The 16,351-nt window shown below is 33.2% G+C and overlaps 2 protein-coding genes across 2 annotated transcripts; both read left to right on the forward strand.

Moving 5' to 3' along the window:
• The first annotated feature begins 3,764 nt into the window (after positions 1-3,764).
• Positions 3,765-4,855, forward strand: LOC130934609 (uncharacterized). Its single transcript, XM_057864166.1, has 2 exons — positions 3,765-3,927; positions 4,041-4,855. Exons 1-2 carry the CDS (start codon positions 3,765-3,767, stop codon positions 4,853-4,855), a joined length of 978 nt encoding a protein of 325 aa, XP_057720149.1.
• A 3,648-nt stretch (positions 4,856-8,503) lies between these two features.
• Positions 8,504-9,846, forward strand: LOC130934610 (protein MAIN-LIKE 1-like). Its single transcript, XM_057864167.1, has 3 exons — positions 8,504-8,958; positions 9,075-9,162; positions 9,298-9,846. The coding sequence occupies exons 1-3, from the start codon at positions 8,504-8,506 to the stop codon at positions 9,844-9,846; spliced, it is 1,092 nt and encodes a 363-aa protein (XP_057720150.1).
• Positions 9,847-16,351: the final 6,505 nt, after the last annotated feature.

Raw genomic sequence — 16,351 nt, forward strand, 5'->3', positions numbered from 1 at the left:
ACTACATAACTAACTTAGAGATTTAAAGTAAAACTCTTGATCTTAAATGTGAATGAATTGGTGGTCATAATTTGAAGTTAATTAACTGCTTAGTAAGAAATGATAGTAAACTTTGACAGTAAACAATGTTTTCTATAACTTTAGTAAAACTCTAAATTTTAATTGCATATTTTATTAATAATGTTATATTTAATTTTTTTTCAAATTATGCATATTTGTATGCATTGCCAAGATATGTCGATGCCATACCCTCTGTAGTGAACTCGAAGCTTTGAGGTAGCTAAGTTTAGATAAGGTGATGCCAAGTCAAAAAGGGATGATATTAAATATAAAAAATATGAATTAAGACTTGCTCAACATCAAAATCAACTTCACTCGAATGATCCTAGTACACTAACATCATCTACTTGTATAGAAGCATAAGAAATAGTAGTATAAAATTTACTTATATAGAAGCATAAAGAATAGTAGTATAGAGGTATTAGAGTTGTCTAACTTTAACTAATGTACAATTTTTTTGGTGTCTAAACATACAAAGACACAAAGCAAACACTATCTCATATTCGAGCGGATGATTTGCTGAAGATCAACGGCTCAGACCAAAATAACATGATTAGAGTTACTCTTGGCATTATATCTGTCCATCTAATTTGCAGCTCTATTTGCTTCTGGGACACCCACTCAACGTGTACAAGGCAAAGACGAAATAAAAGCTCTTGAATCTTGTGAACCAAATGTGTTACTTCAGATGAATATCCACTTGTAGGATCATGCATGATGGGCGGAATATCAAGGCAATCCGTTTAACATATAATATTCCTCAAATCGTAATCCGAAACTAAAACCAACCCCCTCCAAGCAGCAAATAATTCACAATCTGATGATAGACCAGGGAAGAATGCTTCCAGCGCAGCCCGAGATCCAATCTCTCTTAAAATCTCTAATAATACACCTGAACCCCACTAAATTTGAATCTAGATACAAGCTTGCATCACAATTAACTTTAAAACTATTGCCTGCTGGTGGTTCCCAACACAGGCAATTTTGGAGAGATCTAAAGGCATTTTTTCGATTCCTGTAAACTTGTAAGTTCTTGGCGGTAATTCTGCCCAAGGCAACAACCTTGTGGTATATCCAAGGGTTGTCAACATTGAATATGTCATTGCACATATGTCTCTATACCCACCAAAACCCTGCACCAAAAGACGCTTCATTGTCAGTCAAAGCCTTCCGAAACCATTCTTTAAGAGCAGTACCAGCCGTCGAGTCCAGGATATTAGGATCCAACATATGCCAAGACAATGCTCCATTATTTCCTGTGCCTTATTACATCTCTTACACATATCTGAAGAAACTAAATGCCGCTTGAATCGAAAGGTTTCAGTCGGTGGAGCATCATGTAAGTCAAGCTACATAGTAAATTTGAACTTCTCCGAAATGTTAGTATTTCACAACCAATTCTAGTTGCTATTAATCAAGCTAATGCATAATTATTCATTAAATCTTTTACTCGTAATAAAATTATATTAATTAAAAAATTTATAGAAGGTGTTTTTTTTTTAGATTCTTTTATTTTGTTTTATTAATTTTAGTTTTGAATTACACAATTTTAGTTCAAAATTAGAAAGATATTGAAGAAGCATTTATGATAAATCAATAATTGTTATTACATACAAAATTTAAGAGAAGCAATTTTTTTGCAAAAAGATAAACAAGTAAGAGAAAACGCGAGTAAAAAGACTTACTAGGGATGAATTGAAGATTAAGAGATTCACTAACATTAAATTATTGTGGTAGATAAATGTGTGTAAATAAAAAATTTGAATATAATAAAGAATCAAAGAAAATATATTTATAAAAATAAATAAATAAAAAAACCACTTAAAAATATATTTATTTTTTTAAAAAAATTTGATCATTTTCTCTAAATATTATAAAAATTTATTTTTTAATATTTTTTTTATTAGCAATTCTTTTTTATAATTAAAATCTCTGATCTCTCACGGTTTTTTATAATAATTTTTTAAAAAAATATTTAAATATTTTGCCATAAGTTAATAAAAAAAAATTTCTATACTATAAAAAAGGAATGATTTTTTTTTTCATATTAATGAATTATTATAATAAACTACAAAATAATTTAAAATATTTAAAAAATAAATAAATAGTTATAATTAAATTTAGAGTAAAAGTCCTATATTCCATAAAAGAAGATAAAATATTAATCATTGTATTAAAACAAATATTTTGGTTAAAAAAAAACATTTATTATCGTCCTTAGGTTTAGTTATTACTCAACTGAAAAGATTTGAGGTTTGTGTTTGGAAATTAAAATATTTTAAGACAATAAATATATCTCATATGATAATACATAAGTATATAATTGTGGACTTTGTGACTAGGGGTAGCAATCAGATTGAAATTTGTTGTATTAGTCTGCGTAACTTGTTAAAAAAGATGGTCTGAACTGAAAATTAAATATCGCTAAACTTAAAAAGTTCGCCTAATCCAATTAATTTATGAGTTTTGACGATCTTTGGCTAGGCAGGACGGGTTTCCCGGAAAAACATGCTTTTTTTTTGTCAAAACTGTTTTTTACAAATTTATATGATGCTTTGTTCTACAAGAAGATGAAGATAATAATTGAAGATATTCTATGTTATATTTTGGGTTATATTTTATGTTTTATTGATTATAAACTTCAAGATGTTTAATTATATGTGTTGAACAATGTTTGTTTTACTTTGGACAATGCTGCTTTTATTATTTTGTTTCAAAAAATTTGGTTTATAATTATGTTTATTACATATTTATAATTATAAAGAATTTAATATTTGTGAATTTAGAAATTATAATTTTTTTATGTCTTTAAAAATTATAAATTTATTTAAATAGTTGTGAAAATGTATATTATTTAATATTTAATAATTTATAAAAAAAGATTTGGCAGGCTTCGCCGGCTAATTCGCTAGTCCGCCGTTAAGCGGGACGGAAGAAGAATTCAGAATTGTCGCAGTAAATAAGATGGGACAGACTAATCCGTAAAATAGCAACCTTTTAGCAGAATGGAACGAAATAGGATAGAACAGAACAGATTTCTCCATTTGCCACCTCTATTTGTGGCCAACTATTTTGATTAATTTAATCATTTTCGATTAAATGTCTGCATTAACAAAAACAATTAACATTTATGTTACGAATTTTATTCTACTAAACGTGCTGGTGCACACACACTGAAGTGATGCTGACACAATCTTCATATTGTTGGTGAAGTCATGTATTTCTATAAATTTATTGTTGCCTGCTGTTATTAAATAGGGCAATTCACTTTAATAAACCAAATACTTGCCAATATTATTTGGATCTCCAAAATTATAAAAGGTTATGTGAAAGTCTCAATTTCTAGTTAATATGTAAATCGAATTGAATAAATTCGATTTAACTAAACACGTAATAAATCGAATTCATTGGTTGAATTACATGCAAATTGTGATTCCTGTACAAATCGAAGCTAATAGCTTCGAATTATCCTGTCCCTGCTAAATCGAAGCAAATAGAATCAATTTATACCTTATATGTAAATCAAATCCGTTGAAGTAGATTTATAATGCGATAGCTAGCTTGTGGTAAATCGAAACTATTAGCTTCGATTTACTATGTTTCGTACAATATGATTAATTCGAAGACACTTAATTCGATTTATGGAGTGGTAACGTATATAAAAACAAGCTCAACGCAAAATTTTCATAATAGTGAGATTTACAATGGCTAGTGATGAGAGTTTTTTAGCTCTTGTGCACTATAGAGGATCCATTAAGAAAAAAACGCGATCAGAAATTAAATTTACTGATAAAGACCCGTTGAGTATTTTTCTCAAACCTTTGACGAGTTTTACTGAGTTTAAGAATGCTATACTTCATAAACTAGGTCTGCATGGAGTGAAACGGGTGGAGAAGTTGTTCTATAGAATTCCGATTTCCGTGTTACGCGATGATGTGAAGTATGATTCATTCGTTATTAGGAGTGATGAAGATTTGCAGGTGTTGTTCCATTTCGTCATCAGTTTTCTGAGGTGAGGACTCCAGAGCTATTGGCAAAGCTTGTGGATGTGGTATCTAGTTCTGGAGGTTCGAATAGGAATCCTCACTCCTCAGGACATCCAACCTACTCTAGTTCCATGCCTGTTGGTTCCTTGTTAGTTGTACCGGTGCTTGCACCTGAGGCAGATTTAGTTACTTCTCCTTCCTTTGCATTTAATCTGAACCACAATGGTGATACAGAAGTTGGTGAGGCTGGACCGTTGGGAGAGGTTGCAATCGCGATGCCTGATTATCCTATGATGGTCCTAGTTTTTAGAGAAGTTGGAGTACCTGATGGGGTTGATAATGCACTGCATGATAATGATGATGGTGATGATGTGGAGCTTGCCACGATAGCTGATGATAATGACGATGAGATAGCACGGACGACTCCAACTGTGGGTGGGGGAGCATCTAGTTCAGGTACTAATCAGTACCCCCTGCACTTCTCTACTCTGGACTTGGATGCCATGGCACCTCAGGGGGATCCGAGTGTACCTATTGACTTCGAGGCAAGAGATACACATAATACAGGAGTTGTATCTGAATTTCAAACTGGTCAGCAGTTTCAGGATAAAGAAGAAGTTGTGTTAAACGTGAAGACTTATAGCATTCACTGTGGTATTGAGTACAAAGTATTGGAATCCGATAATCGCAAGTACTATAGCAAGTGCAAGGAGTTCGGTTCCGGGTGCGCATGGCTCACTCAGGTTAGCCTCCGCCAGTGCAAAGGCATTTGGGAGGTAAATGGTACAATGGTCCTCGCACTTGTCTAGCCACGTCGATATCTAGTGATTACAGAAAACTTGATTATCATGTCATATTGTCCTTCATACTACCCATGATTAGAGCTGATATGCTGCCGTCTCGATCAAGGTACTGCAGAATGCAACGGAGGTACACTTTGGGTTCAGAATGACCTACAGGAGGGTTTGGATGGCTAAACAGAAGATCATGGCTTAGATTTATGGAAATTGGGAAGAATCATACAACGACTTGCCACGATGGGTATTGGGTGTACAGATCACGATGCCAGGTAGTGTAGCTGTGTTGAAGACGAGTTCTGTTTGGGTTGGTGGGCAGGTGGACGACTCTGCAACTTATTTCCATCAGTTTTTTTGGACATTCCCACCGTGTATTAAGGTATTTCGACATTGCAAGTCATTGGTCAGTGTGAACGGTACCCACCTGTATGGCAAATACAGTGGTACACTGCTTGTCGCGATTGCACAAGACAGCAACTCCAACATTATTCCTATTATGGAAAAGAGGATGCATACATAAAGGGAGAGTACCTCGATGCCAACGACCAATGGAAGACATAAAGTCCATCCGGCTGGAATCCAGGGAACCTCCAAAAGATCCACGACTGGAGGAGCTGCAGTAGACCGGCCAACTTGACGATATTTCTGTTCGCACACGGCACATGCACCTGTATAGCCATGACAGTGCAGCAGACCCCCAACTATATTGACCCATGTCCTCTAGCCTGGCGACGTAGGATAGCCAACGGATGTGGAAGCGGGTACCTGACTTATCCCCAAATAGCTGCGTCGATAGGAGCATCATGATATACGCACGGGCATACCTCCTAGCCGTCTCATCATCTGCTCCCTGAGGAAGCTCACTAAACGTCTCCTGAAATTATGTACATTTCACGGTGAACTTGTCGATGTAGTTCGCAAGAGGCAATACACCCAACAGCTCCTCAAACCATACCCACGCTGGGGGGCCATCCTCGATATGTCACACAAAGTCTGTTAGGCATTCACTAACATACTGACTGTCGATCGGGAGCCCTAGCTGGTACGCTACATTCTGGAGGGTGATCGTGCACTCCCTGAACGGCATGTGAAAAGTATGCATCTCAGGCTGCCATCTCTCTACAAATGCGCTCACCAATGGCTCATCTAATCGAAACCAAGTCTCATTCAGTCTTACAAGATGGTACAAACCGACCATCTGCAAGTACGAAATGATCCTATCATCCAACATCATACCATGTTACCGTCTCATGTTGGTGATGCATCGATGGGGCTGGATAATGATAGAAAATTTATTATCATAATCGTCACAAAACAATGTTCAATGCATAAAATTCCGAAAATAATAAATATTGCAAGCTCTAATTTTAAAAACTTGTTTATAATAACGCCCTATGAATGCTTCATAGTAATTAACACAAATCACTAAATAATTCATGACTTAATTCTTTAAAAAAAATTTACCAAAGCATATAGTCCTACACGGGTACACAGAACATACAAAATGCTAACACAAAAATTCCATAAGTGCATCACAAGTCCAAAAAAAAATTATATTTATTGTTTTAGAAAAATAAAAAAATTTATAGTTAATCCTAATCATAAACCAAGTCTTATTGAATATAGGACTAACAACTTCAAAAATCGAACATATCCTACAATTCTAAGTAACCTTCTTACGTACTATTTCGAGTTATCAAAATATAACCACCTAATAACTTACTACTTCTAACATGTACATAATTCAAATTTTTTTCTTTTGAATAATCCCTAATTAACGACGGTAAGAAACTACTACACAAACTACGTTAACATTACTAGAATGACTAATTTATTTTCCAAAAAAAAAATTCTTCACTAGCCTCGAGGTGGATGGCGTCAGCAATATGCGCGACTCCATCTAGCCGATATAGATGATTCGGATCGTCCTCCATGTGTACAGATTCGATGATTCCCGGGTTGCTTTGCAAGATTTTTGGATTTGGGTGGTGGGGTTGGTGTGTTTTCTAGTTCGAATGAAATGAATTCGATTTGTATATATAGCCACATTCAATGCAATTTGAAACCAATGGATTCAAATTAGTAGATATCATAACAGCATGTAAATCGAATCTATAGATTTTGATTTACAAAACCATCAAATCGAAACCATTGACTTCGATTTATCATGGGTTGCTTTACGTGACTAAATCGAATTGCATGAATTCGATTTACTATGATATGTAAATCGAAGTAATTTAGTTCGATTTATTAGGACATTCACCATGCATCTAATTGGAATCCAATGTATTCGATTTACTATGTGTTTGGTTAAATCGAATTTATTCAATTCAATTTATGTAGAAATAGAAATTGGGACTTTGTCTTTCATAATTTGGGGGATCCAGGTAATAGGGTAAAAAACACAAATAAACCATGGAAAGAAAGTTGTTACATGAATAAGCCAAATTGAAGATTGATTCACGAATGAGCCAAAGCATACTTATATGTAATTCGAACCTATTTGGTTCGAACTACATTTGCATATAAATCGAACCTATTTGGTTCGAACTACAAACACATAATTCGAACCTAATTGGTTCGAATTACACACGAATAGGTGCCATCACATAATTCAAGCCTAATTGGTTCGAATTACTCATGATTAAGTGCCACCACAAATTCGAACCTAATTGGTTCGAATTACGTACAATTGGGCTATATAAGGAGTTCGAATCAAGCAAATTCGAACCACTTCTCATTTTTCATACCCCACCAAATTCCAGAGAAAACGACCCAAATTCGATCCTAGAAATAGTAGAATCGAAGACTCAGCTGATGGGGGACGATCCTGCAAGGCTGTACCAGTTGGACGGGGTTGCTCATATAGCCAGGGTCATCAATGACGAGGTTAGTACATAGAAAACTTTGTGCACACGGTTTATTTGAGTTAGTGGTTTTACATGTGGTTTTAGTGGCAGTTTATGTTAGTGGTTTATCGTGGTGGTATTGCAAATGGTTTATATTAGAGGTTTTGCATGCGGTTTAGTTGGTGGTTTATGGTAAGTGGTTTTTTTAAGTGGTTTTATATGCGGTTGTATTAATGGTTTACGTAAGTGGTTTATGTTAGGTGGTATTGTTAGTGGTTTATTGTAGTGGTATTGCAAATGGTTTATTTTAGTGGTTTTGCATGCGGTTTAGTTGGTGGTTTAGGGTAAGCGATTTTTTGTAAGTGGTTTTATATGCGGTTGTGTTGATAGTTTATGTAAGTGGTTTATGTTAGTGGTTTTATATGCGGTTGTGTTGATGGTTTATGTAAGTGGTTTATTGTGTTAGTTTTTTTTGTTACCAGTATTGTATGTGGTTCTAATAATGCGGTCCATTTAATGTGCAGCCACAGCGATGCATCAGGAGCATGCGGCACAACAAGGCATGCCACTCGATGAGCGTTATGTTCCCTACTTGCAGATGGCTGGGTTATACCATCTGGCTAGGCTGAATGATAGATGGTTCCAGTTAGATGAGCCCCTTGTCAGCGCCTTCGTCAAGCGGTGGCGTCCTGAGATGCACACCTTCCATATGCCATTCAGAGAGTGCACGATCACGCTTCAGGACGTGGCATACTAGTTGGGGTTGGTAGTGGACGGGCGTTATGTCAGCGGTTACCTTACAGATTTCCATATGTATATCGAGGGTGGACATTCAGCTTTGGTGTGGTTCGAGGAGTTGCTTGGAGTGATTCCTCCTCTGAGCCAGGTTCAGAAGTTCGTAGTAAACTGTACCTGGTTCCAGGAGACTTTCGGAGAGTGCCCCGAGGGAGCCGATGAGGAGACTGTGCGACGCTTTGCTCGTGCCTATATCATGATGTTGTTGGGCACTCAACTGTTTGTCGACAAGTCCGGCAACCGCATTCACATCAGATGGCTTCCCTACGTAGCTAGGCTTGAGGAGATGGGTTCCTACAGTTGGGGGTCTGCAGCATTGGCATGGTTGTACCGGTGCATGTGCCGAGTGGCAAATAGACATGTGGTGAAGTTAGCGGGCCCACTTCAGCTACTTCAGTCCTGGATCTTCTGGCGCTTTCCCAAGTTTAGGCCTGCTGGGTATGATACGTGCAGCTGGCCTTTGGCATCGAGGTACGCTAGTCAGGCTTTTCTATTTCAAGTTAAAATAGCTAATGTTCATGTACGCTTGTACTGTATTACAAATCTGTCATACTTCTGATTAAACATAACACCCATGTGCGCTGTAGGTGGTCAGGTTACAGCCCTTCCTACAGCGAGAAGGGTCCTAGAGTGCAGAGCACGAGACTGAAGATAGACATGTTACATCCCAGGGATGTGAGTGTTGTTCCGGATACTTTTATTTGAATAACTATACATCAGATGTTTCTGTAGAGGGAGTTGGCGTGACAACATAGCTATTTTTTGTGCAGTTTATCTGGATGCCGTATAGCTCCCCCCGAGGTACTTCAGGTTGTGCATCCAGAGGCGTTGGAGCCTCGACACATGGCGGTGTGGCGGTCTGTCACGTCGCTGATATACTTTGCTGTTGTAGAGTGGCATCAGGTAGATAGGGTTCTACCGCAGTTCGGTGGTCTGCAGCCCCTCCCGCGTCCCACCCTTAACATCGACTTTCTGATGTCGAAGGACGGGAGAGGCGGTGATCGTTGGTTCCCGTTCGCTTTACAGCATTGTCATATTCTTTGGGAGACCCGTGCGGACCACGTCCTCCGGTTCGATGTTGTTACCGGCCCTGGACCTTCGCACACCTACCTAAACTGGTGGAGTCGGCATGAAAAGAGGTTCTTGTCACCCGAGTTTTATCTGGGGATCCGAGGGGCGTTCCTATTCCTGTCGAGACGTCACAGAGGGGTCCTGGGCGAGTTCCTAACATGGATCGAGTCGACGACGTCCCTAATAGACGTCGAGTTGAGAGGAGAGCTCGTGTCGGGACACGACAGAACTAGCGTGAGTGGGGCCTCCCAAATTCAGATAATCATTCACATCAGGCCTGTCAAATAAACTGACAAGCAAAAAGAATAAATTTTTTTTATTAAACACTTAATCAATAACCTCAGTTGTTTAAGCATTTGTTAGCAACACCGTAATAACTTTTTTTATATAAATGTATAGGAATAATCTATTTTAGTTATAGGTTTAATACTGCTTGGGAAAATTTTTTTTATGACAATCATTGTCTTTTGTGTGATTGGTGAACTGGAATGCCAGTTCAAATTACTTGGCTAAATCTAATGGGTTATTGACTTATTGAGGAGGACTTTTATATTCTCTGGTGCGTGAAGATTTCATATTTTGAACAAATTAAAAAATCAGACGATCCCCGCAGCACAGCAGGAACAAAAAAAGAAAAAATAAAAACAGCATATGGGTACTCTTAACGGAAAAGGATTGCTAACAATAATTTATTATTGTTAATTTTAAGAAATAGATGACAGCTTTATCAGAATAATGTAAAGCATTCCTAATTTTGTTAAAAAAAAAAAAGTTCTATCCTTTTACCGTTCCTTGATTTTTTTTTTGAATTACCAAAGATTAATTTTCATTATTATTGTATATTGAGTTTCACTCCACCTATAGATGTTGGCTCTCAAAATTTAAAACAATTCAAACTTCAAGTATATAAACTTAAACAATTAAAAAATATCACAGTATCATCTTCAAATGTTATGTATGAAAAGCTTTACTTTTTAAAAAATCGAACTTTAATTATCACAACAAAAAATAACTACAAAATCATTGTTATATCTGAAAAATCGAAATTGAATCTCTAAAAAAAGTAAATGAATATATACAAATATATCTCTATGAACAAAATTTTTTAGTTTTTTATCTCTAGTTTTCGTTTAATTTTTAATGTTTATCATAAGTTGTCCTGTTTACAAACTTTTTTTAAATCACTGTAAATTAATAGTCATTTAAATATTGGCCAATTATTCAAAAGCATTAAGAATAATTATAAATACTCATAGTTCATAACATAAATTATTAAATAACATCAATTCATTGCTACCAATTTACAAAATGTGCTATACCAATATTCAGTAAAGTTAGTTAATAATAAAATTAAATAAAATAAAAACTATAATTAAAATTAAGAGAAAGAAGTATATGATGTAGTTAATAAAAATTTAACTCTTAAGTTATTATAGTGATATTCCAATTACTTTGAGATGTGTTTCTTTGATTGCTCACTTCTCTCTATCCCTCCTTTTTACTTTCTCTTGTGTTACTCTTTTACATCCAAAGATTTTTTACATAAATAAAATAAAGAGATCCTAAAATTATATAAATCTCCTAAATAAAATTTAAAGACATAAATTTCCTTTTTTATTATTTTATATAAATCGTTTGAGGGCTCCCAACTTTAATTTAAAAAGTTTCAGCAGCTAACACTTTTATTAAAATTTAATCAGTATTTAACTATTAAAAAAAACGTACAACTCTATATTATTAGATGTAATTTTACATTATTAAAAATATTAATAATAATTAATTAATGACTATAAATCACAAAATATACTTATCTCTTAGCACTACTATAATTTAAAATATAAATCATCATATTGTAAGATAATTTATGTTAGATTTAATATTCAGATATGTGAATTAATTATTTCAGAATAATGTGTCTTAGAAACAAAAACATAAATAATCATCTTAGACTAGGATAATTTATTCTCAACTATTAAAATTTAGTGGCTTAGGACTATTTATGTATAAATGTTTAAACACATCACTTATAACAATTTATGTATAAATATGTAAAGTTATCAGCTCGAGTCTTGAGATGATTAATGAAGAAAAAATTTCCTTTGAACACTCACCACGATTTATTTATATAAAATTGAGATGGTTTAAATGAGAGGAGAGCATGTGGCTATGCCATATGGCTTTCCGACACTAATGAAAAGTGAGGTCTTAAAAAAATTTTGTTTAAAGTAAAAAAAAAAAAGTATTAGAATTTTTTTTTTTGTTTCTTCATTTCATTTACTTGTCTTAAATATAGTAGTATAAAAATATGTTTTAAATAGATGTGTTAAAAATTTTAAATGATTAGATCAATTAAATCGGTTTATATTTCATCAAAGCTTTTAAATTTTAAAGATAGTATAATCTAAAATAAAAAAATTAAAATTAAAAGTCGTAACTTTTTTTAATTATATTCCTTTGCATCTCTATCAATACTCTTGATTTTTTTTTTCAAATATTGGAACTCTTTCTCAAACATGTTAAAAAAAAGTAAGACGCATTGTGAATCAAACAAAACAACCAACTCATTTATTCATAAATGGATAATCTTTTTAAAAAAATATGGGAGACCAGCAGATTTGAGTAATTTTCAATATTTAACTAGTATAAATATTAAATTATTTTCAATAAATAAATTTTATGAATTATGTACAAATTTTGATAAATATAAATACAAATTATATTAATTTATATGTATAAACACTAATAAATATAGCTGCAAATTATATATTTTATGTGTATAAATCTTTATAAATGTAAGTGTAAAATATAAATTTTTGCTAGTTATGTAACGTTTTGTTTTTCAACTACTAATAATTTTAATATTTTTTATTTCTTATTTTTTTACTAATTTTTTTATGAACTTATTATTATTTTGAATTTGACTAAAATAGTTTTTATTATTATTATAAATACTTATACATTTTTAAAGTTGTATGAACTTATTATTTTATTTATTATTAAAAATACCACAAGTGATTATAATATATAATTTTTCTATTAATTCTGCTTAGAAATACAACATTAGGATTATAATTATATATATATATATATATATATATATATATATATATATATATATTATATACTTTTTTGTATGAAATGAAGTATAATTTTGATAGCATCCTCAAAAAAAAAAATCAAGCTATCCTTTTCAATTTAATTTTAGTTTTTGATGAGTTTGAAAAACTCTAAATTTGTGATGACTAAACATTATTAATTTTATTAATTGCAAAATTATTAAATTGATTCTAATTCTTATTTGTTAAATTAATAATTTTGTGATGCAGGTTTTTAATTGGGCCGAATATAAAAGAAAAATGTTGCAAGCCCAAGTGTGAATTGTTGTTTAGCATTGGTTCAAAAATAATCAATAAAGTGTGGCTGAATTATTAAATTTTGTTTGGGCCAGATTATATTAACATTATCATTAGCCCAACTCAAATCTTGGTTGGATACACCAATGCTTGATCCGAAACCAAGTTAGAAGGAAAGCAAATGTTTTTGTTGCCTTATGCCTTCAACGGATCTCAACTTTTACCATGTGACGGATTCCAAATTTATTCAATTATCATTAATTGCATGGAAACAATGAGAGAGAAAAAGGCATTTGATTTGATTGCAGCACTTAATGCTATACGCTACTCAGCAAGGGGAGAATCATTTCATTTAATTTCATTCTCTTTCCTAATTCAATGCTTTTCAAATTTTTGTCTTTTCTCTCATTTCTTTCCTTCATCTTTTTTTGTCATTACACAACAGCTATGGAAGAAAAATTAAGCTACCAAAAAGAAGAAAAAATACGCCAAAAGACCATCACAATGATGGTAAGAAAACATAAAAAATATAGTGACTAAGATTTTCATCACTTATGGTAAGATATGGTGATGAGATCTTGACTTCTTCATACCAAAAATAGTTGAAGGAGATTCGGCCAGCAAGAAGAAGATCCATGGAAGGATGGCTTGTCTCTGATTCTTCTCAACCACCACAGGAAGTAGCTAGGGTGGCTACGTGATGGAAGAGTCAGAGATTAGAGCAGATGAAGCTATCCTCATCATGAAGCATCAAGGGCCAGAAATTCATCTTGGAGAGCAAGGCAATGATGGAGCGCCCAGATTGATGACCAAGAAAGGACTAGAGGTAATTGCATGATGGGTTTTGCATGAGTTATCTCTTTTCTCTCTCTAGCCGAACTGGTTCTATTTTGAAGAAGAAGAAGTTTAGTTTGGTTTGTTTGGTTTCAACCGTGGAGGCTTCCCCTTCTCTATATAAGGGTGAACAGCCAGGGTTTGAAACAAGGAGAAAGTGTGAGAGTGCAAGGCACAGAGTTCTCAAAACTACCTGAGTTAACAGACTTTCTTCTCCTTCAATATATTCTGTTTTGTAATTTTTCTATTTAATTTTGTCATGTCTTGAGTCTCATGAAAAAAGGCAAACAGTGAGGTTTGTATGAAAAAATCATCGAGCGAAAAAAGGCAGAGAGTGCAAAATTAAAAGAAAAAGCCATAGATGTCCTTAGAGTTCCTTTGTACATCTGCGTTGTGTTTTATGATTCAGTAGGAATTCCCTTGTAAGTTGGGTTAGCACTTTACAGTTTGTAATCAAGAAGATTATAGTGAAATTCCATCATTGTTGTGATGGAGACTGGATGTAGGATGCACTGCACTTAGCAGCTGAACCAGGATATATCTGGGTGTTATTTTTCTTCTCTTCTACTCCATTTTTTGTTTCTGCTGCCAAGGAAATAAAACCGCAAAATATCTCGTGCCAAGTGACGAGACAAAAAGAAAAGTCTCGTGGTTAAGGACGAGACAAAAATCACCAGAAGTTGTTTAAAAGACAAGCAAGTGTTACTAAGCAAAAAGTGGGCTAAGATTCAACTCCCATTCTCTTAGCCACTGAAACCATAAGTTTTTATTAAAATTTGAAAGTTAAAATTAAATAAAATTGGACAAAATAAGCAAAAAAATAAAAATAAAAATATTGAGATATGTAAAAAAACACAATTAATTTTTATTTATTTTTTGTTATATATCAAAATTAATGAGTTTGAAAATTTTAATACATAAATTGTGGCAGCATATAGAACTATTATGTACAAATATAAATAGCTGATAACTTAAGATAATTTACGTATAAAATGAGTTAAACATTTAGCACATAAATCGTGATACTCTAAATTATTTATGTACAAACTTAAATAACTATATATTAAGATGATTTATGTGTTAAATAAAAATTTTAACAAATAAATCTCTATCTCTAGGACTATTTATGTATAAACCTAAATAATAACATTATAGGACAATTTATATAATATTCGAAAGAGAGCGTTTGCATAACTAATTTTCTTTTTGGAGATACATTCTATCTAGTAATTTTTTTTTATTTATTTACCTATAAAAACCATACCTAAATGAGTAAAACTTGATTATGAAATTCCGTGTTTACTTGATTGACATTCTTCTTATTTTTAATGAAGTTTGAAAGAATGATAAGATTTCTCATGGAGGATAGACTATAATAGAATGAATTGGTAGATATAGAGCATTAGAGTGGACTAGATTGTCATTTTAGTGTTAATATCTTTTAGTATCTTTTACATTATTATACCTAAAAACAAAAAAAAGAAATTGATGAAATAAAAATCACAATAAATAAAAATAAACTAAAAATAAATACTTTATTAATTTTTTTAAGTTAAAATAATATTTGTTTTAACATGATAAAAATTAACTCTTATTAAAAAGTTATTAATTAGACGAATTTATCTGTTATAAAACGAAATGAATTAGATATTTTAATTTATTTAATTTTTTTGGTATTTAAATGAGGTGAGAAGATTTAGAAAATAGAAAAATTACAAAGAAAAAACTAAATGGGGTAAGATAGCCTCTTTATATTCAAAAAAAAAAGAATCATCTTAAGATTGTTACTCGGTTGACCAACGAAGTGGTATCCTGACTCTATCCTAAAACTTTCGTTTGCCAAAAGATCTACCGCTCTATTCCCTTCTCTGTATGTATGTCGTATGGTAATCTTTTAATTTTTTTGCCGTAGTTCTGCAATTTTTTTCACCATAGTATTCAGGTGTTTTGCAATGGAAGTATTCATCTTAAGCACTTCAACTACAACCTTTAAATATGTTTCGTGAATAAATCTTCTCAACCCTAGATCCCAAACTGTTCTTAACCCATAATATACGCCTTATAGTTCTACTCGAAATGCACTGCAGTAGCTAATATTGGCTGTGAAGTCAGCAATCCATCTTCTTTGTGAATTTCGAAGTAGCCCACCACATCTAGCAGTTTTAGGATTCCTTTTCGCAGCACCATCAGTGTTCACCTTCGTCCACTCCTTTGTGGGTAGGTGCCAAGTGATGTGGCTTTTCAGTTTTTTATGGCTACCTTGCTTTTCAGTAGTAAAAGTTATAAGAATATTTTGAACCTGTGCTACAATAAAGGCCATTGGCCAAAAGGAATTTCGCTGAGGTGATGCAAAAATGTCTTCATTTTTCCATTTACACAATCCCCATTAAGTTACTAAGAAGTAAGATTCCCAATTACTATTTTTAACGGCGCTCAAATTCACAGTGAGATTCCACCTACTCAAAGCATTAAAGAGGGCTCTAAAAACAATCATTCATATGTTGGGATGAATCATAATTGTCCATAACCATGAAGCCAGGGGACAGTCTCGCAACAAGTGTATCACGCTCTCTTTTGTGGCTGGATATTTATGGCAAGCAGTACTT

This window comes from Arachis stenosperma, chromosome 6 (assembly GCF_014773155.1).
Source record: "Arachis stenosperma cultivar V10309 chromosome 6, arast.V10309.gnm1.PFL2, whole genome shotgun sequence".
NCBI lineage: Eukaryota > Viridiplantae > Streptophyta > Magnoliopsida > Fabales > Fabaceae > Arachis > Arachis stenosperma.